The sequence below is a fragment of the Platalea leucorodia genome, assembly GCF_965183815.1.
Source record: "Platalea leucorodia genome assembly, chromosome: Z".
NCBI lineage: Eukaryota > Metazoa > Chordata > Aves > Pelecaniformes > Threskiornithidae > Platalea > Platalea leucorodia.
The window spans coordinates 40,807,705-40,828,510 of NC_138858.1; the positions used below are offsets into that span (position 1 = coordinate 40,807,705).

The 20,806-nt window shown below is 38.3% G+C and overlaps 1 protein-coding gene across 1 annotated transcript in view; it reads left to right on the plus strand.

Annotated features, from left to right (window-relative positions):
- CEMIP2 (cell migration inducing hyaluronidase 2) overlaps positions 1–20,523 on the plus strand; it is a gene marked incomplete at its 5' end in the record, with an annotated part of 36,757 nt that extends 16,234 nt beyond the window's left edge. Inside the window, 17 exons of the mRNA XM_082335847.1 lie at positions 145–354; positions 741–946; positions 1,528–1,597; positions 4,309–4,437; positions 6,119–6,207; positions 8,158–8,289; positions 8,786–8,821; positions 9,515–9,670; positions 11,853–12,030; positions 12,520–12,735; positions 13,455–13,663; positions 14,213–14,398; positions 15,568–15,787; positions 16,411–16,509; positions 17,740–17,888; positions 18,631–18,737; positions 19,488–20,523. Of these exons, the coding sequence (XP_082191973.1) occupies positions 145–354; positions 741–946; positions 1,528–1,597; positions 4,309–4,437; positions 6,119–6,207; positions 8,158–8,289; positions 8,786–8,821; positions 9,515–9,670; positions 11,853–12,030; positions 12,520–12,735; positions 13,455–13,663; positions 14,213–14,398; positions 15,568–15,787; positions 16,411–16,509; positions 17,740–17,888; positions 18,631–18,737; positions 19,488–19,684 (2,589 nt within the window). The 3' untranslated portion in view covers positions 19,685–20,523. The remainder of the gene's footprint in view (positions 1–144; positions 355–740; positions 947–1,527; positions 1,598–4,308; positions 4,438–6,118; positions 6,208–8,157; positions 8,290–8,785; positions 8,822–9,514; positions 9,671–11,852; positions 12,031–12,519; positions 12,736–13,454; positions 13,664–14,212; positions 14,399–15,567; positions 15,788–16,410; positions 16,510–17,739; positions 17,889–18,630; positions 18,738–19,487) is intronic.
- Positions 20,524–20,806: the final 283 nt, after the last annotated feature.

Sequence of the window (20,806 nt, forward strand, 5' to 3'; positions counted from 1 at the left end):
TCTAACTTTTATTGTGTTTGCCTGTGGTAACTGTGTACATGTAACTTCTGTACATCTGCTGTAGATTATGTATTAACTTAAATTTCCATTGTTTAAAAAGCAAATAGTTGGTTATTCATTCTGGACTTCTCATTATATTTTTAGATTTTGAAGAATTTTACATCTGTTCATCTCTCCTATGTGGAATTGAAGCAAATGGGCCAGCAGCAGATTGGAAGTTACCCTGTTCACTTTCACCTGTGTGGGGATGTGGATGAAAAAGGAGGTTATAGTTTTAAGACTTACCTGGAAGGTCTTTCCATTCATCACTGTTTTTCCAGATGTGTGACTGTTCATGCAACTAATGGCTTGCTGGTAGGTGCAAGGAGAGTAAAACATACTGTGTTGAAATAAATGTTATAAAGAGCATTTAGAGCAAAAATAGTTCCCTCACTTCTTCAAGTTAAATGCTCAGCAATGTTTTTTTTATTGCAACGAATAAATGAGCAAGTGCAAACAGTGACTTATTTTAAACAGATCTCACCATTCTGTTTTTTCAGATTCTTCCAGGCAGCTAAGCTCTCCAGACATAGTAGTGTGTTTGTAAGGGATAAATAAAACTGTATGCTTGAATCATCTGAACTGCTGATACTGAAGCTTCACTCTGCAGCTGTGCCAAGATAGTAAAACTAAATGGTACTTGTCAAATAAATCTCACTAAATGCTGTTGCTACTGACATAATGAACTTGTATTTCTGCAGATAAAGGACACCATTGGCTATGACACACTAGGTCACTGTTTCTTCACAGAAGATGGCATTGAGCAGAGGAATACTTTGTTCCACAACCTTGGGCTAGTCACGAAACCAGGCACTCTTCTTCCTACAGATAGGAACAGCAGCATGTGTATTGGTATTAGGGATAAAGTGTATGGAAGTTATGTCCCAGTGCCAGCCACAGACTGCATGTGAGTATTTCATGGTGAAAAAATAAAATCAAACCAGCTGCAGCAGTTAAACTGCTGATGATCTCCTGACAATATACAGATGGGAACATTTTTATGTATAATTTAATGAGTGTGGACACCTTAAATGTAGTTCATATAGTAGTGGTATTTAAAAAAAAAAAAAGGCATTTAGTCTTTTATTAGAGATTAAATAAGATGGTTTGTAGGAAGATTTTTGTTTCTTGCGATACTTCTTCAATAGACTTTTAAGGCTGCATCTTCGGTGTAAAGACATGCACATTCTCAAGTTGTCACTGCTAGTTTTTCTGCATACTAATTGTCTCCTGTAGAAGCTTATTAAAAAGGCTTATCATTGCACAGAGTATCTGGACAATGTTAAATAAAATACTGTGCACTGAAGTAAAAAAAGAAGCATTTGACTTCTACATGGGGGGGAGCGGTGTTGTGATTTTTATTTCATATGTGAAGTAGTGACTTCAGACATCAGTTTAGCTTTTTCTGATGTGCTTGTTATGAAGGGGAGATATTTCTGTAGGAGCTAGAGCTTTTCCATAATAACTTCTTTCTGAATAATATTTCAGGGCAGTTTCGACATTCTGGATTTCTCATCCCAACAATCATCTTATAAATAATGCAGCAGCAGGTTCACAGGTGAGGTGTATGGATGTAATTCAACACAAAGTACTCATGCCACTGGTATTTGTAAAACCTGTAACATTTACACTGCCAAAAATACATAAACTTTTCTTTTTTTATATATGAGTATCTTTTTAAGTGTGGTGGCATATTGGCATTACAAGTGCATTACAAGTGGTTTGTCCAGGTGTGCACTTAAGAGATGCCAAAAATCTTTGTTCTGGCTGGAACAGACGAGGTGTCTTCCTCTTCGTAGTTAATAGACCTGGCAATAGTGTCAATGTGTGTATGTAGAAATAAATACTTCTGTTTCCAAAGAACTAGTGCATTTCGTATTAAGCCTTTTGTATTTTCTGTAGGTTGTCATGAGTGTACTGTGTGATTGCTCTGCAAGAGTTGTCTTCATAGCTGTGGTCATTGGAATGAAAAATGTTCATTGTGTAAGAAACAGCTAGAACACTTTTAGTGTCAGTTGTTAGTCATTTGTTTCCCATCAGTGACTGCTGATATGTTTTTACTTCTTGTGAACTTTACATTAGTGCAAATCTCTTGTCATAGCTTCTTGCAAAGTAAAGCTGGACTACTCGGTACAGAATGTGGAGGGAGGGGGCTTCAGTCTGTTCTACTTCTACGCTGGATGAGAGGCTGCAGCGTGCGTGGTTTTGAGTGGATTTTTCTGAAGAGATCAGTGGGAATGGAAAACAGGAAAGATTATTTTTGTTGTTGTTGCTAAGGCTCCAGTGGTGGAAGTAGAACGTGAGTGTGTGTCAGTGTATTCTTAGGCACAGAATACATAATAAACTGTTATTAATAGAACAGGATTCAAAATGAGTTGAAATACCTTGAGTATTAAAAAAGTTTTGAAAATTTTGTTCTGCTTTTTGTGTGGTCTGGCTTTTTTTTTTTTTTGACAAACTTTTCTAGTTGGCTGTCTAAGGGTCTGGACACACTTATTGAATCAAAACAATTCTTCTCTTCCCAACACAATGTCATCCCATTTTGCCTGCTTTATGTAATATCCTTCACCTTGTTTTAGCATTGCAGGCTAAGTTAAAGGAAATGGCTTCTCTGGTCTCGTGCTTAAAACCTGCAAGGTCTTTTTCTGCTTCTGTAGTGTATCCCAGTAAATGTCACTTCCTTTTGTTACCTGAATGTGTGTGGTCACAGCAAGCATTTCTTCATGTTACGATGCTTTGCCACTTTGATACACCTCCCTTGCACGAATGTAAACACATTGGTATAAAGGGGCTACAACTTACTGTGTTTCAGAAACAAAATACTTCAACTGTGTTGATACAAACTCTGCACTGTAGAGCTTTTGCTGGGATAAACTATAACAATTCACAAGCAAATAAGATAATTCCATTGCCCTCCCTCCCCCCAGCTCCTTCATTACACAATGAAGCCTATTGTAAGGGTGTGTCAGCAATGGATATTTCTTTTGTTTGAGCTGTATGGGGGGGGGGGGATTTTTTCATTTTTCTGAACGCTTGCAAGTGCTGAAGGAGCTTTTAAGCTTATTAAACTTTTTTCCAAGCACCAGGATGTGTTTTGGATAAAAATTACTTTAGTCTGCCAAGCAGAGAGCTGTATTTAATTATATGTGAAGTAAGATTTTGGTATTTTTATTAATGGAACATCCACATTGGCTTTGGAGTTATTAATCGCCAGAGATGTCAAAGTGTGTCATCATTACGGATGGGAATATGTTACTGAGAAGCAGAATTTCCACGACTGTTTGGAAAATGAGTATATTCTCAGAGCGAAATGCGTGAAATCTTTAAAGCCAGAGTGAATTGGCTTTATCCACATTTTTGAACAGGAGATTGGTGACTATTTTTTGTGAGATGGAGCACTCAGTACACAGTGTTTCTTTAGCTACTGTTTAACCCTTTGATGTGCCTTATGCAATGATTTGATTTTATAAGGGCACAGCACAGAGTATGTGGTCAGGCAAAATTTTTCTGTTTGTAGGTATCTGCTATGCAGGTACTATTGCGATGCCACTTCTTGTGAACCCAGATGTGGTTGAAAGGCGAACTTCTGTGGGTCTCATTTAGCAGATAAATCCAGCTTCTTTAAGAGCAGGGATGTTGAAGTGGAGAAAATGAACAGATGCTGAAATTATTACTGCATGTTATTGGCACAGTGCTCTGAACTGGCCAGACTTCTTGATGTGCTTTTTTCCCTTCTTCTGAAAGCTCTTGCGGGTTTTTTGGCTGTGTCATTAAATTCTGATGTGAGCAGAGATGAACAAACCTTAGTCAGACTGTAAGAGTAAGGAGGAGAGGAGGGGTTTTGAGTATTTTACTGTAAATGGTATGATTTACTAGTAAAGGAAAATCAAGTGTGTGTGATGAAATATAACTGAAATGCAAAAGTTACGTTAACTCTGACACTTTTCTGGTTTGAAATATTAGAGGATCTTAAACGTGTGGTGTTGCATGGCTTCACTGAGAAGCAAAACACTTTTTCGTGCATATTATTCACTAGATTATACCCTTATTTGCAAACTTGTACTTTGTCACTGGGCAGTTGTTTGGAGACTTTATTTTGAAAAATATATTCCATTATGCACAGTTGGTTTGGGCTATGTTCTTATTTGCTTCCTTACTTAAAATATCCAAGTTCAACTTAGCGTACACTTATTTTGTGATTAGATACATCACCACCGATAGTAGTATCAGGCTCACTTGTAAGTAATGTCATTCTCTCCTTACTTGCAGGATGCTGGAATATGGTATTTATTCCACAGGGTTGCTACAGGAGATTCTCATAGTTTAGCCATTGAAACCAAGTCAGAGCTTACACCCCTAGGAATCTTCTATAACAACAGGGTTCATTCTAATTTTAAGGTAAGTTATTATCTTACAAAAAAAAAAAAATTCAAGCTTTTTATTCTGTATTAGCACTTGTCTGTTTACATATTAAGCTGGTTAGGTGATGGATTCATGCTGTGTTTGAACTGCATGATTCTACCTAGGTATTGTAGAACGGTGGATAATCAGCATGTGTGTATTTTCTTACCACATTTTGAGTATTCACTGTGTTTAATGTCCTTGTAAGGCACAAACAATTAAAATCAATTAATACTTCTAAAGAAATACATTTTCTCAGAAGTACCGTTTCAGATGCTACTCTCTTACTGATGGCATTGTTTTCTACTCTGAAGAAAGCTGACACTTGAAGCATCAAAGTTTATTACAGTTGTGATTCATCTAATAGCTTCCTGGAATAGCTGTGACTTGTTTTCCTCAATCTCTAATGTTCAGTAACTCAGGTGTTTGCACATGGTGGTACAGACTCAGACTAGAGATTAAGTTTCCAGGTTGCCTTCAGGAGCCCAGCCATTGGCAACAGTTTTTTGTTACAGGGTTATCAGCCTAGATACAGGCATTCAGTATTGTTTTATTAATGTGACTTTAGTATTTTTCCACATTCAGCTAAGTGGAGTTAAAGTCCTGAAATTAATGATTTAATTTGGAGTCTAGATGCTTTGTGTGTGTGTGTATGTATATATATAAAATAATTACATTTACAAAGCTACCTAACAAGTATTTATGTGTGTTTGAAGTTTACCTGATAAAGTTCAGGATCACTATTGGATTTTTTTTTTTTATGAAGTGAAACTGATTTTACTTGACAGTTGGGTGTCTGGGATACCAAGAAATGATGCACCGTTTTATAGAAGTGGTGTTAACGGTGTGTTTGGAACTGTAGGGCATTTGTTCAGATTGGAATTATAACATACTGAATACAAAAGTGCATTGTAAAGAAAAAAAGTGTTTCAGCTGTGTGGCTTGCATTGTCTTTAAACAAGGGTAGGAGTTTGTGAGCTAAAATTCCATGTTAAAACAGCAAATTCCACTAGCTGGTCTGAGGATCTACTTGTATCGGAGCACTCAATTGTAATTGTAATTTGGATTAGAGGTGAAAGCAGCTGGAGATATTTGTGTATGTAACTCAGGTTAAATAATACAAATGCTTCCTTCTGCTTCTATTTTCTCAAGTAAATTATTTCATACTGGATTATGGAGTTTCAAGTTGATGATTGCTTGGGCAAAAAGCAGCTTCAGTGGTGAAGGTAGTTTAGTTTTTAAAGTGAAATACAAAGCCTTTTTCACAGTGTGGTTTTTTTGGGTTTTTTGGTTTTTTGTTTTTTTTTTTTTTTTCCATTTGTGAGGATATTTTGAATTCACCACAAGGTTGGCTTCCAGATTTTCCAGAACAGCATCTGGAAATAAGTGTAAAACCTCAAATAGTTAGATGTTGTGAAAGAAATCTGAAATGAACTTTAATGATTTTCCTTTTTTTTTTTTTTTTTGTAATCCCAGACAATTCTTTTCCTCTGTCCAAATTTGCATAGACAGATGCTGTTTTTCCCTTAGACAGTATGTCAATTAAGGCCAAACTGAAAGACCTAAGAGTTTCTAATACATGTACTGAATGCAATGTGAAGTTTAAATTTTATAAATTTAATGTTTATTCTATCTTTAGTTTTGGATAGCATGAATTTTCTTTCCTTGCTTGTTTCAGGCTGGTTTGTTCATTGATAAGGGTGTTAAAACAACTAATGCTAGCGTTGATGATCCCAGAGAATATCTTTGTTTGGACAACAATGCAAGGTAAAGGATACTGTGTTTCAAGTGAGTGAAAAATGGCAAAGTTCTGAGATTGGTTTTACATTCACGTGAGGAAAAACATTTTTAAAACAATATAATTATTTGTAAATAATAATGGAACAATAAGTTCATATATATTCTTTTCCCCTCATTTGTTCATCTGTTTTGGAAACAACAGAGTATGGTGTGCCTTAAAGGAGCTGGCTGTTTCTTCTGAGCCCTTGCCCAGGGTAGTTTTCAGCCTCTTAGAAGACATTGTTTTAAACATGCTCTACTGTCATGCTTAAAGTATTTTCTGGAATTGCTGCTAAAAGCAAAATCTGCTCTTCTGATTTATGACTCAGTTTTAAATAATTGTTAGAAAAAGGCTGAATAGAGCCAAGTAATACATCCACTTGCCTGTCCTACTGCAGAATGCTTCCTGCCGCACCTTCTAGACTTGGAGATCATAGCTCAGTGGTACAGTTTTACTGAAGGCTATTTGCAGAGATAGTACAATCAACCACATTTTCTTTAGTTTACAAAGTGAGAGAAAATTATGGAGAGTCTAGGAAAATTCCAGGTTATACTGTTCCTGGTTAGTCTTGTCCTGAACTTCAAATTAAATAGCCTGGGATAGTGGTCAAATGACAATATTGAATAACTGTATGTGTCAACATTTTATTGTGACAACAAAGCATTAAGACTGAAAATATAGTTCATAAGATTATCTTTATTTATGATTGACCTGTGTTTAGGATGAGGATAGTTAAGCGATAGTTGCAGATGCAGAGAGGAAAGTTCCCAATTTTGGTGATACTCGATACTTCATGATTTGGAAATGAACTTGCTAGTTCGAAGTTTTGACAGAAAACACGTATAACCCTTGTGGATTACCTCAGTCATAACAGGTAGTCAAGAGGAACATATGAGGGGCAAAAAAAAAATTGAGAACTTGTAGCGTGTTGACAGGGCATCAACAGAGGATGTGAGAAACCCAGTGCATGAGATGGGGTTCATGTTTCACAGCAGCCAAAGAAGCAATGAGGCATTCTGTAACTGTATGAAACTGCTAATCATTGTTCATGGAACCAAACTGGAGAAGATTAAACATTAATTGAGGAACCCGAGACTCAAAAACAAACATTCACCTGTTCTCACCTTCCTCCCCTTGCGGGTGGCAGGGCAGATCCAAATTCGAGTACAAGGTGATCGGGATAAGGGCCATGTATATCTTTACCCACTCAAAATACATTTTTGTGATTTTTTTTTAATGTATTACTTTTTCTCTGGGATCTTGAGGATAATAAAGTGAAAGGTTCCACCATCTTTAGTCAGGCTGTTTCTTCCTGTTGTCTAAAATAGATTCCAGACATAACTTACCGTCCGAGACCATCTTGGTAGCAATGCGTAGTCTCTGGATTGGAATAGAAAAATATCTCAGGCATGCTCAAAGAAGGAGCACTCCTTAACGTCAGAACAGTTTGAAAGATCTAAAGGAGCATTTAGACAAACCTCCAGTGTTTTTTTTGTATAGTGTTGTATAGTGCGTGTCAGCCCTGTGTATCCCTCCAAGGATTTAATTCCCTACATCAAACTTGCATGTTAATGCTGCAGTACAAGTGGCGAGGGAGTACTTTGGGGAGGGCAAAAAGAAAAAGCAAGGGGACAAAAGGAGGTGAGATGCAGCTAAAGAAACTCGGGGAGATTGAGCAAAAGCCTGTGAGAGTTACTGGAAAAGAGAAGTCTTATGTTCCTGCTTCATTATACCCCAAAGACACTTTTCTAGAGAGAGAGAGAGCTAGAGTTGCACCTCGTTTTGGCTTCTATCATTCCAAACATGAAGCAGAGTCGATTTTGCCCATCAGATGAGCATGAGTGTTTATATTTCAGGCTCTCTCAGCCCAGCATATATGACACGTGTAAAACAAACAGTATTCTTATATTGAGTGTTTGGGTTTTTATCTGTCCCAGGTTTCGACCCCATCAAGATGCAGACCCTGAAAAGCCCCGAGTTGCTGCCCTGATTGACAGATTAATCTCTTTCAAAAACAATGATCATGGGGCCTGGGTCAGGGGAGGGGATATCCTCATTCAAAACTCTGGGTAGGTATTCGGAAGCAAACAGCTGCATGTTGTTAAGAAGTGTCCCTTGAAGCTTTGTTTTTTGGAAGTGCATTACAACAGGGTTTTAAGAGGAGGTTGATGCTTAACTCGAGGAACTTCTCAATATCTTGAACCACTTTCACACCATCCCACTACTTTAAATGAAACAAGTTTAGATGTGATTAGATGAGAGTCTGCCTTAAACGACGAAAAGAAACTATGTAATAAAAGGAAGTCTGAAAGTTTTTAGAGACAGTAAATTATACTGATGTATCTATGGTTTCCCTGCAGCTCTCGTGTTCCTGCTTAAAATATATCAAAAATTACTTGGTATTTTTTAACAGCAACATTTTTATAAGCGTTATTTTGTGGTGGTTCTAAATCCCATTAATAGAAAAATTCAGGCTTTCTTCAGTACACAGCGGGATGTGCTGTTGGAGTAGTTTATTGTAGGATAATCCAGAAAACATGACTGAAGCTTTGAACTTTCTTTTAGGTTTGCAGACAATGGAATAGGTTTGACCTTTGCTAGGTGAGTACTTTTATGTTAATTACACCTGTTTTTTCTTGCCTAGAAGCTTAGAAAATATACATCTATCTATTAAAATTAATAGGTATACTTTCATAAGGCTGTAGTTCTATTTTTGGGCCCAGTTCTATTTCCAGTGGTGCAGATGATGTTATAAAGGCTGTAAACTGACACAGCTGCCAAGGCTTGCAATTTAATTCAGTCTGTGCTTGGTTTACACCACAATTTGCTGCCTCTTCTACCAGAAGGGTTATGTTTATCCAGGTATTTTTGGTATTGTATGATTCCTTAGGCAGTTTTGGTTTTCCTCCTGAGCAGTTGGAAGTGAGTAATGGAAGAGAAAGGGGATGAGCATTTAAAGGGGGCAAAGTCTCTTTCTAATAAAAAAGGATCAAGTAACTTGGGTAGTAAGCCAAAATTGCTGCCATTTAGGCTATGACAAACTGGTCCTAGGATTGCAAAAGTGCGCTGTGAAAGGAGGAGTTCTGCACTACAAAGGGAGATAGAAAATTTAATGCTTAGCTCTCTGCTGGTGTTTCATGGTTAGCCTGTAATACTGTTAATGATTAAATTTATTATTCTCTGTGTTGTAAATGAAGTCTAGACTGCTCTGCTTTAGGAGGACTGTTGTGCCTCAGTGTGTTCATCTGCTGGAGAGTCTTGGCTAAAAGCTTATCTCTGACATTGCTTTGATAGTGATGGGAGCTTCCCAAATGATGAAGGTGCCAGCCAGGAGGTATCTGAGTCACTGTTCATAGGTGAGAGCAAGAATTATGGGTTTCCAGGTGGCCAAAATAAATATGCGGGAACTGGAGGAATAGACAACAAGGCGCGCACTCTGCCTAGAAATCGGTAAGTATGTTGTGAGTGAAGGAAGTAGAAATTATGCAAGAAATGCTCTCTGTATCAGATGTAAACACCATTCTTGCTTGAGCTGCGAGAGATTAGGACTCTATTGAAGGTGAAGCTCTCTTTTTCTTTGTAACGCTTTGTGTGCAGCTGTGTCACTCTCTGCTTTTTGCTGAGTCAGTTTTCATCTGATGCTACCACAGGTCGCTTTTCCATAACAATTTATGTTATCCTACTTTAATGAAACCTTAGTCTTAAACAACATTTGGGCCTGGAAGAGAGAAAGAGAAAAAGCTTTCCAGTAAAAGGATTTCAAGGGTCAGTTTAGAATTGGAGACTACAGCCCGTCTGTGACCATGATCCTTTTCTTTTCTCTCTGGCTTGCTCTAATGCTTGTTGAACATAGTGCCAAGTCCTACCCTTGCCACAGAATAGGAAAGGAGGGTGAGGTAGTTCTAGGCCACCCTATTTTTTTGGTGCTTAGCCACTTAGAGCGAAGAACTTAATGTGGCAGTGATATATGAAGTATTCTGTCTAGTTGAGCAGAATCACAGAACAGTTGAGGTTGGAAGGGACTTCTGGAGGTCATCTTGTCCAACTTTCCTACTCAAGCAGGGCCACCTAGAACTGGTTGTCCAGGACCTTTTTCAGGCAGCTTTAGAATATCTCCAAGGATGGAGACTCCACAGCCTCCCTGGGTAACCTCTGCCAGTGCTCAGTCACCCTCACAGTGAAAAAGTTTCTCCTTATGTTCAGAAAGAACCTCCTGTTTTTCAGCTTGTGCCCATTGCTTCTAGTCCTGTCACTGGGTACCACTGGAAAGAGCCTGGCTCAGTCTCCTTTGCAGCCTTCTTCCTTCAGAGATTCTTATATTTTGAGATTCCCGCCTGACCCTTCTCTGCTCCACACTGAACAGTCTGAGGTCTCCCAATATTTTCCTCCTATGGGACATGCTCCAGTCACTTGATCATCTTTGTGGCCCTTCATTGGACTCTCCAGTAGCTCCATGTCTGTCTTGTACTGGGGACAAGCACTCTAGGTGTGGCTTCACCAGTGCTGAATAGATGGGAAGGATCACCTCCCCCAGTATGTTGGCAACACTTCTCCCAGTGCAGCCCAGGATACCATTTGCCTCTTTGCAGCAAGAGCATGTTGTTGGCCTATGGTCAACTTGGTTTCCACTAGGACCCATAGGTCCTTTTCACTGGCGCATAGGGTTGTTCCTCCCTAGGTGCAGGACTTTGCATTTCCCCATGTTGAACTTCATGATGTTCCCATCTGCCCATTTCTGTAGCCTGTCAAGGTCTGTCTGGATGGCAGTGCAACCCTCTGGTGTGTCAGCTGCTCAGTTTTGTGCCCTCTGCAAACTTGCTGAGACTTTACTCAGCCCCATCATCCAGATCATTAATGAAGATATTGAACAAGATTGGACCCAGTGTTGGGATGTACCACTAGTTACTGGCCTCCAAGTAGACTTCATGCCACCACCCTCTGGACCCAACCATTCAGGTAGTTTACAGTCCAGCTCACTGTTCTCTCATCCAGCCCATACTTCCTGAGGATCTTATGGGACACAATGTCAAAAGCCTTACTGAAGTTTAGGTAGACCACGTCCACTGCTCTCCCTTCAGCTACCGGGCCAGTCATTTCATCACAGAGAAGTTTATCAAGTTGGTCAAGCATACAGCTCCTTGGTGAATCCAGGCTGATTACTCCTGATGACTTTCTTGTCCTTGATGTGCCTTGAAATGGTTTCCAGGATTAGCTGCTCCATCACCTTCCTGGGGATCAAACTGAGGCTTACCAGCCTGCAGTTCCCTGCGTGTTCCTTCTTGAAGTTAGAAGTGACATTTGCTTTCCTCCAGTCTACAGGCACTTCTCCCAGTTGCCATGATTAATCAAAGAGCAGGTAGTAGTATTCTCGTATTTCCCGTATTGGGAAAGGAACACATTTGCGAATGGACAGCAATAGCTCTTCTAACAGGAAAATTAAAAAGAGTGGGGGATTCTTTGACTCATTAGATAAGTGCAGAAACAAGATTTCCTTTGCTAAGATTTAACCTGCAAGTCATTCTCTTAATATTGCTTTATTAATTCCTCTGAGAGGAAATGTATTTATGACACAGATTCAGGCTTATCATGGGTTTTGTTACAGGATGCTATAAATATTTGCTTTCATTAACAGGACATTTCCAATCAGAGGCTTTCAAATTTATGATGGACCTATTCACCTTACCAAGTGCACATTCAAAAACTTTGTGCCAACTCCAGATAGATTTACCAGTGCGGTTGGATTCTTGATGAAAAATCCATGGCAGATGACACCAAAAAACAACATTTCTCTTGTGAAGTTTGGTCCGAATGTAAGTTTATTACAAGTTTTCTTTTATTCTTGCAAATGGCTTTCTTTTCTTCTTGCTGTATTTAAAATAAACATCCAAGGGCCCTAGGTCATCTTTTCCATACATCCCTACTCCAGAGTTTCTCTCTTGGTTGGAAGTCACCCAAGGTGCATCCGTTGTCTCCTGAGCAAAAAATAATACCAAGGCAGATGTAGGATATGTTGCAATAATGATCTCTTTCATGGCTAAAGGTAAAGCTGAAAGGAGATTTTTGTAAGGTTTGGTATATTCTTAGTAATGAATTTTCAGTTGCAAATACTAACACTGTTCAGAAGCAGATGCTAGCCTGGGCCTATTACAAATCAAAATGTCTGTTTTGCAAGATTCCACTGTCCTTGCCATAAGGTTTTTAATCAACTTTGTCAAATTCCTGTGTTTCTGCAGGTATGCAAGTGTTAGTCTGTGCTTTGCCTGGGGACAGAAAATAAATATTTTAATTGTTGTTGACAGGTTTCTTTGAAAGCCTTCTTTGGAAAACCTGGTCCCTGGTTTGAAGAAGGAGATCTGGATGGTGACAAGAACTCTATATTCCATGATCTAGATGGTTCAGTGACTGACTACAAGGATACCTATGTGGGCAGAATGGATAACTACTTGATTCAACACCCCAAATGCATTAATATTACAGAATGGAGTGGAGTGGTTTGCAGTGGGACCTATGCACAGGCTAGTGCTCTTGTAGCTTTCTGTTTGGGGCAAATCTACAATATGAACAACTTGTGGGGGCAGGGGGAGTTTAAGAACTACAAAATTTCCTATCTTTGGATTTAAAAATTCTTTGATGTTTTAAAAATACTTTTATGCATATTACACTTTTCAGCCAGTTGTGTATATCATGTTCCCTTCAGCACACAAACTGGGAGTACAGTATAAGATGCTGCAAGGTAAAACCAAATGTGTATGCATGCCAGGAGTTCTGTGTTGGAGCCCTATCTGCTAAAACATTTTTGTATTGGAGGTGTTTTCTTCCACTGGAGTTCTGTCTGTGTTTTTTTTCACAGAGTGGGTTTTAAGGGTTTTTTGTTTGGGTTTTTTTTTTTTTTTTTTTAAATGGAGATGTTAAATACCACCTTCTGAATACAAATCTCACCTAGGTTTGATTCCCATTCTAGTTCCTGTTCTATATGAGTTTGGCCAAGTACCATAGCTGATTCTATTTTTTTTTTTCCCCTCCCTCCTCTTTTTAATCTGTAAAATGGGCAAAATCTACAATAGTTTTTCACATAGGGCTCTTCTTCAGGAGATATTTGTGTATTGCGTAACTCGGAACATCAAATTACAGCATTTTGACTAATAATGTACCGATTATTCTTCACTATTTCATTTCCTTTTGCACAGCATACAAATCTTTCCTCTTTCTTTTCATTCTCCTTAATATCATATAGGTTTATGTCCAAACCTGGAATGGACAGAATCTTTCCATGACTATTGTACGAGATGAGTACCCAGCCAATCCCATGGTTCTTCGAGGTATTAATCAGAGAGCTGTCTTTCAACAATACCAGCCAGTAGTGATGCTTCAAAAGGGCTACACAATACATTGGAATGGAAAAGCTCCAAATGTCACCTATCTTTACCTGATTAACTTCAACAAGTATGTTTACTTTCATTCATGTCATTGATCCGTAAGGCAATACTGAAGTAACTTCCTGGAGAATTAGCATGTGTGAAAGTTTGCAACCATCAGTAAGACTGGATCTTGGTTTGGTTTGGGTGGTTTTTTTTTCCTTTTTTCATAATTACAAGTACTAAAGTATGAAAAGCAAGAGATTAAGCAGTAGACCTCCACCTAAAGTTAAACTTTTGTCCAGTACAGTGTCTTTAAGGAAAACCCTTTGGAGAAGAAAATGTGCAAATAGTGAAATTGAGCAGAATTGGAGTTGAATAATTTAGCATACTTGATTTTGTTGTCAGATAAACTTATTAAACGTCTAAATTATAAAATCAAATATATCCTGAGAGTATCAAAGTTACTATAACACTTAATGAAACACTTTGTGTAGAGAGGGGAAGAAAGATCTTCTGGTTGAGGATTTGGGAGCTTTTTGTGTTCCTGTTACTTGGCTTTTTGAGTGTTCTGTTTGCTGTGTATTGTCATCTAAACTGTTCCAACAGTGAATCGTACATTTTATTTTGTTTTCAGGAATGACTGGATTCGTGTCGGTCTTTGTTATCAACCAAATACAGATTTTGTTATAGTATTGGAAACCTTTCAAAGGCGGTCATCTGCTTTGTCAAGCAAGGTGGAGCGCTACATGCCTGTGTCTTCAATGATGGAGCTCGAAAAGAATCGATCAGACAAGAAGTTTTACTTTGACAACAGTACTGGGTAACTCCTTGTAATTTGACCCTATTGGAAGATGTTGTTTAACCTTAAAATGTCCAATTTGATAAGTGTTAAAAGCAACTGATTGAGACACCTGTGTAAGACGAAAGCTGTTGCAAAGGAGCCCAAAGCCTATTTGAAAGAATGCTTCATGTGACTTTGAATCTCCAAAATACAGTGGTTGTCACTGAAATACTTCTCCAAGAGCGCTATAGTTGCCACAGATATTTCCTACTCTGTGCCCAGGGAAAATGTGGTATCTGGTGTGCTGCCAGAGCAGTGTCTTTCAGGAGGTAACTTCCAAGTCTTCAAAGAAAATTTGTGCCTTCTTGGAAATTTCTAGAATTTTCAGTTTAACAAGAAGTTTTCTGTTCCAACATCATTTTAAGAATGTATTTCTGAAAACCCTAATCTGTTTTCAGCCTTCTCAAAAGTATTTAAAAGTCCTAGTCTCTCTTACAAAAGTACTTCTGACACAGCCCATTGAGATCCGAGAGGTTTAAGCTATGCTGAACTTTGAGTAAAATAAGTACATACATCACTTGTGTGTTTTGCAAATGTTGATCTTTAATTTATAATTTGTTCTCCTATTTATTTTGTTCCCTTAACTGCTATTTTGTCTGTCTGTAGTAAATATGCAGATGAATATAGCTTTTGAAAAGACAAGTATGTTTCTTTTGTTTAAGAGCTACAGTGATAACAGTCAAATATATAATAGAATTACCAGTCTCTGTGTACCACTACCCCCTAAATTGCATTTCCAGGCATTTGCAACAGTACAATTACATTGTCCAGTGCTGGTGGGTGAAGCTGAATATCCACACAGTTACTGCTGGGTATCTGCAAAGATCTATGATCAAAGAAAACATTTATGCTCTGCAGTTTGGTTTTTGTTTCCTGCCAGCCACTGATTTGAGGAGTGGCTATTCTTTTCAAAGCTTATGCATTCATAATGATGTCTCCTTTAATTGCTGGGAATTTCAGATATGTCAGTAGAGACTTCCTACCTCTAGTAAACTGTAAATATTTTGAAAAAGTTTGAACAATGGTGCAGAAGTGAATACTGTAGTGTCTCTGCTTCTGAAAATCATGAAATAGAGCTGTTAAGGTTTAACATAAATACCTGTCTTTCCAGCAGTTGATCTAGATTCTTTTTTCCCCTTTTTGTGTAGATTACTGTTTTTATTTCTTCAAGCCAAATATAATAGGGATGGTCACAGTTATTGCTCATCTCAGGGATGTGAAAGGATCAAGATTGTGACCAAAGATTCAGCAAAAGGGATCAGTAACTGCATGGCAAAAGCTTACCCAAAGTACTACCAAGGACCAACCGTCATCAGGCGGATGCCAGTCAAAACTACTGTACCATGTACAAAATGTGGCACAACTCAGGTAAAATAAAATAAGCAAAAACTTTCATGACCTGTAGAGTTGATGTTGCTGTCTACTTGGTTTAAGGCATAATTTCAGTCTTTCAGCCCAGAACACTGCACCTACGAGTTTGCAATGGTCACATTGTTAATCTCCTGTACACTAGAAGGTGGGGACTCTCTTGTATCACAAGGGTTTCAGTTTCTGTTCTTTGAAAAATACTGCTTCACCTCTCACACCGAGTGCTACTGAGAAGGGACATAGGTAGATCTGATGTCTTGTGCTACAGTATTGGCTCTACTGCATGTAGAACAGCTTTGCTGCAGAGGTCTATATGCTATTGGCCAATGTTCTCTCTTTTTTGGATCTTTGCTTATTAGCATGAACTTGAAATTGCATTATCCATTTTAGCTATACAAACAAAAGAAAGCTTGTAAGCTGAGAAAAATACTGAAAGTAAGGAATAAAATGAGTTACGCTATACATAATGATATTTATTAGCATTGCTAGTACCATAAATAGTGCCACTGACAAATGGATGCATTTGCTTTGGAGCATGGGTGGTCTGTTGTAAACTGTCTGGCATGATAAAGTGTTGAAGACATGGGGATATGTGTGCTTAACGTGTTTCATTTGATATCCAGAGCGTATTCACCAGCGATCCTCACAAAAACTACCTCCTTGTGCAGATTAATTCATCTGGTAAAAAAGAGTTAAGCAGAGGTCAGCAAGCATTTATTTCTGTAAGTATTCTTTATGATTTTCTTCTAACTATCTTTCTTTTTAGCAGTTTTTGTATTACAACGGTTGTACAGCTCTACATAAAGCTGACCTGGCTTTTCTTCACTTGAATGAAAAGTGTTGGTTCATAGTTAAAAAAACAAACAGTCAAAAACCTGATATTTTAACCTCAGAAAATGAGGCTCCAAAGCTCCATTTTGTATTCAAATCCTTTCCAGCTGGGGAGAAAATTGTACCAGTAAGGGAGAGTTCAGAATCTTCAGATTCATGTTGAAATATACATTTATTGATGGCTACTTTTGGGGGAAAAACAAAAACAAAACAAAAAAACCCCCCCACACAAAAAACCAAACAACAACAAAAAAACCACCACCAAAACCAAACAACCTATTATTTAAATCCATGTACTTGAAATTGTTTTTGTGCTAACAGATTGGTGAGTTAACAGGATGAGTCATTCAAGCCATTAAGCTTTGCTAAACTCCTTCAAAATGGCAATTACTAAAGAATCCATGGAGATTTCTGTATTTGTTCTGATATGGTCTTGATAAGCCTAGTGATGTGATATTGTACAAAAAGTAGTTTAAGTAAACTTTTCTGTTTGGATGCTGAAGGAGACTTGCACGTGATGCTGAAATAGCATTTGCAGACATCCTCAAACCAGAAAGCTTGAAGTCTGTGTGAGGCTTACATTCTCAATGTCAGTGTGTTAGCTTGGTTGAAATAGTAACACTCGTCAATTATTTAGATAGGCAAATGGAACGTGAGCAGTGTAACCTTAGCAGCTGCAAACTTCTACGGGAATGTGTGTGCTGTATCGAAAGCAGTAAGAGCACTCTGTAGGAAGAAAGCGGGCTGGAATTAGGCTGCTGCAGAGACAGGTAACTGTACTGTTGCCAAGAAGTCCAGGTGGTGCAGTATCTTAATTTTAGCTTCCTGAAGGAGGAGCAATGAATGAGGCAGGTAGTGAGTCACCTGAAATGTATGATCTCCCTGTGGAAGCCAGGCACTGAAGGCTCCTATGCAATTTCAGAAGTCCCTCTGAAAGCCTCCCTCAAGGGGAAGAATGAAGAGATGCTAGGGAGAAGCAAGTATTTGTAAGGAAGTTAGTACATCACTGTGTCTAAACTAGATGACGATTAATACTGAGTGCACTAGAATCGCTGTTTAAATTCATATTAACTTAATGAAAGAAAGAAAAACGTCTTTTCTCTTTTTCTCATCCCATTCAGGTCAATGGCACAATGTTTTCCTACAAGGATAATGGTATACTTATTGTTGTAGTTGATGCCTGCGTTGGCACAGTGTTGGGAAAAAAATTATTTTCTGGAGCAGACATTAAGCGTGTAGATGGATATTTAAAATCTGGAATTCCACAAAGGTACATGTAATGACTATTTATTTCCAGTATGTCATGTAAATTGTAGCTCTGCTCTCTAATGAGGATTTAAATAATGATGTCTATACAGGAGCACTGAAAGTGAGCAGAACGTGTATCTAAGTTGAGGGGAAAGGAGAAACATAAGAGCATTTTAACAGACAATTTAGCCTTATTTGAGAAAACAAAGCAACTCAAATTTTGAACACTTACAGTTTTCCAGTGTTGCTTGTCTTTCACCTCAAAAAGTTTTTTTTTTTTCTTAACTAAACATCAAATAATAACACTTCTTTGCTTTTAACAAGAATAACCTTTTGATTAATAAGGTCACATAAGGACACCAACAAGAAATGTGTGATAAGATATCATACTGTTCTCTTCCTATCTAGGGAGAAAATTGCAGGTAAAAAGTTAGTGTGAGAAAAATCAGCATTCTAATATTATAATTTTGGATCAATAGCTAAACTTGATTTTTTGGTACAAAATATTAAACTATATTTAAATAACACCAGCGATTTTGAAGTTAAATTTAAAAGTCAGTTTAAAAAAAAAATTCTAGATAGGTGCTTTTCTAGGCGCAACTTTCAGCGAGGGTTGACTATTTCCATGCCATGAATGACATGGCATGGGTACTCTTATTAAGCAAGTGGACCATGAGGCCAGCTGGCTGTAAAAGCATGTAGCAGAATATTAAGAAAACTTTGTGTTTGTAACAGCTGCTGTCTCTGCACCATTTCTGCTGTAGGTCTGTTGTTCTACTGAGCACAAGAGGTGATGTAGCAATTCCTAATAATTTATCAGAAGCCTTAATGTCCTTGGGGACAGCCAAACCGCCTTATCTTCAGAGCAACGGTTGGTAGAAATTTTGCACGTTTCTCTGACACCACCTTGGTCTGTGTGTTTATGTTGGCATGGTGGGTTTCTCATGGGGTGTGTGAAAAGGATGCAGCTGGCGGAGGATGGTTGCCAGTTTGCACTGGTGTGGGCTGCTGTGTTTCAGTCCGTGTTGAGCAGGGGGGGTGAGCAGCCCTGCAGCAGATGGGGCAGAAAATCCTTCCTCTTACCCCAAAGGGCATTGTGTGAAGCTTGTCTAAGTGACTAGCAGTTCTTTGTGCCTGTGGATTACAGAAAAAGAACCCCAGTTTTTTTTCTCAATGCCTGTATTTTGTGCCTCACCCAGTGAATCTATTTTTAAACAATCTCCTGTGCCAGACTAGTATTTCCTGTTCTAACAAAATTTGAAGGTAGAGATGAGAAGCTGTTGGTATTTTGAGGGATGATCACTTTATAGGCCACATGGGGTAGCTCTTGTCCATTCAAGTCCCTGGCACAAGTCCTGTCTGAGAAAGCAGGTTTTATCAGTGTCCCGATGGCCGTGTTTTCAAATTAAGATTTCAGAGTATTTAATATTGAATAGTGAAAAAGGAAATTGCAAATCAGTATTTCCTTGTGAGGTGCATGTGAAGCTGAAGAGTGGATTAATGTCCTGAATAATCTGGGGGGGGAATGCAAGAGCAGTGTGCCGTTTCCTTCCCAGTCGGTCCTGTGTTGTGCTTGGATGGGCTTGGCTGGTTCAGTAACACTGAGCTGTTTCTGTCGCAGGAAGCCTGGCCTTTCTGGGCTTCAGAGGAAACTTTAAGCCATCCTGGATTAAGCTGTTTACCGGTCCTGCTGAGCATGGGCTCGTTCAGATAGAAAAGTATATCCCTTTACAACTGGAAGAGTATGGCTGTGCCAGAGCAATCAAAAGCCGACGGAAAGACCTCGAGCTTCTGAAGGAGGCTACACGATCTTATTAAAGACTAAGATGTACATAAAAGCTGGGGAAAAAAATGTGAACTAACTTATTTTTTAATTTATGGCATTTTAAACTATATTGTTATCCAAGTAAATCATGGTATTGTCTGACAGATGTTTGCCAGCATTGACTGCTTGAATGCCAATCTGTGCACCTTCTAGTTGTACAAAATATTAAAGAATTTATTAGTATTTGTATAAACAGGTTTCAGAGATTTTTCAGATGTTTGTATTTACTGTAAACAAGTTCCTTCTGTTTAATACTCCTTTTGTATGTAAGAGGGTGTTCATAAAAGCCTTAAATTTTGATAACAGGTGTTGGAGTGCATCTTGGATTACTTGAAAGATTAACATTAAAGTCTCCACAAACAGCTTGAATTGGTCATTATAATTTACGCATTTTCTCTCAGCTGTTTAGCTGTTTTCCTGAGGGTTTATTTAGCAGTCAGCTCAGTTACATTCTCAGTCTGCTTTCCAAGGTGTTAAAAACTAATTTCCCTTATGCATACAGCTGATTCAAGGGGTTTTAACTGCAGTAAAATTTTTGCTTTGCTCTATGAAAGGTGGAGAGGGGGGATTCAAAGATCCAGCCCAGGGCTGGGTGAGGATTGTGTACCATGCAACAGAGTTTAACAAGGCTATGTGTATGAGCATGGCATACAGAGCAGAAAATGACTACTGTTCTTTGGGGTCACTGTTTACTATTCACCCTTAAAAACACAGGTGTCTGTAAGAGTTACTTCAGTAAACAGTCTCAGTGTTAAGGCTGCAGTCTTGGGTACCGCTTGGCTTCAGCTTTTTCTTCTAAAGTTTTTAGCCAGAAGGGCAAAGCTGAGATACTGTTATTCTCAGTTTGTTATGAAACTAAGCTTCTACTCTTGCAGTGATTTTTTTTTTTTTTTTTTTTTTAAAGGCTGTCCCAGCTCTAACTTTTAAGTGAATGGAAAGTGCTCTCAGTTCATTCAGGCATGTTTTATCTTCTGCCTTAACTTTGATTCTTTTAATATACTCATGTTGCTAATTCCTGTTGATTTTATATTAGGTCCGTTTGATTTCTTTTGGTTTTGTTGCAATTATTTGACCATTTCTGCAGATAGTGTGAAAATCAGAAGAACTGAGGCTCG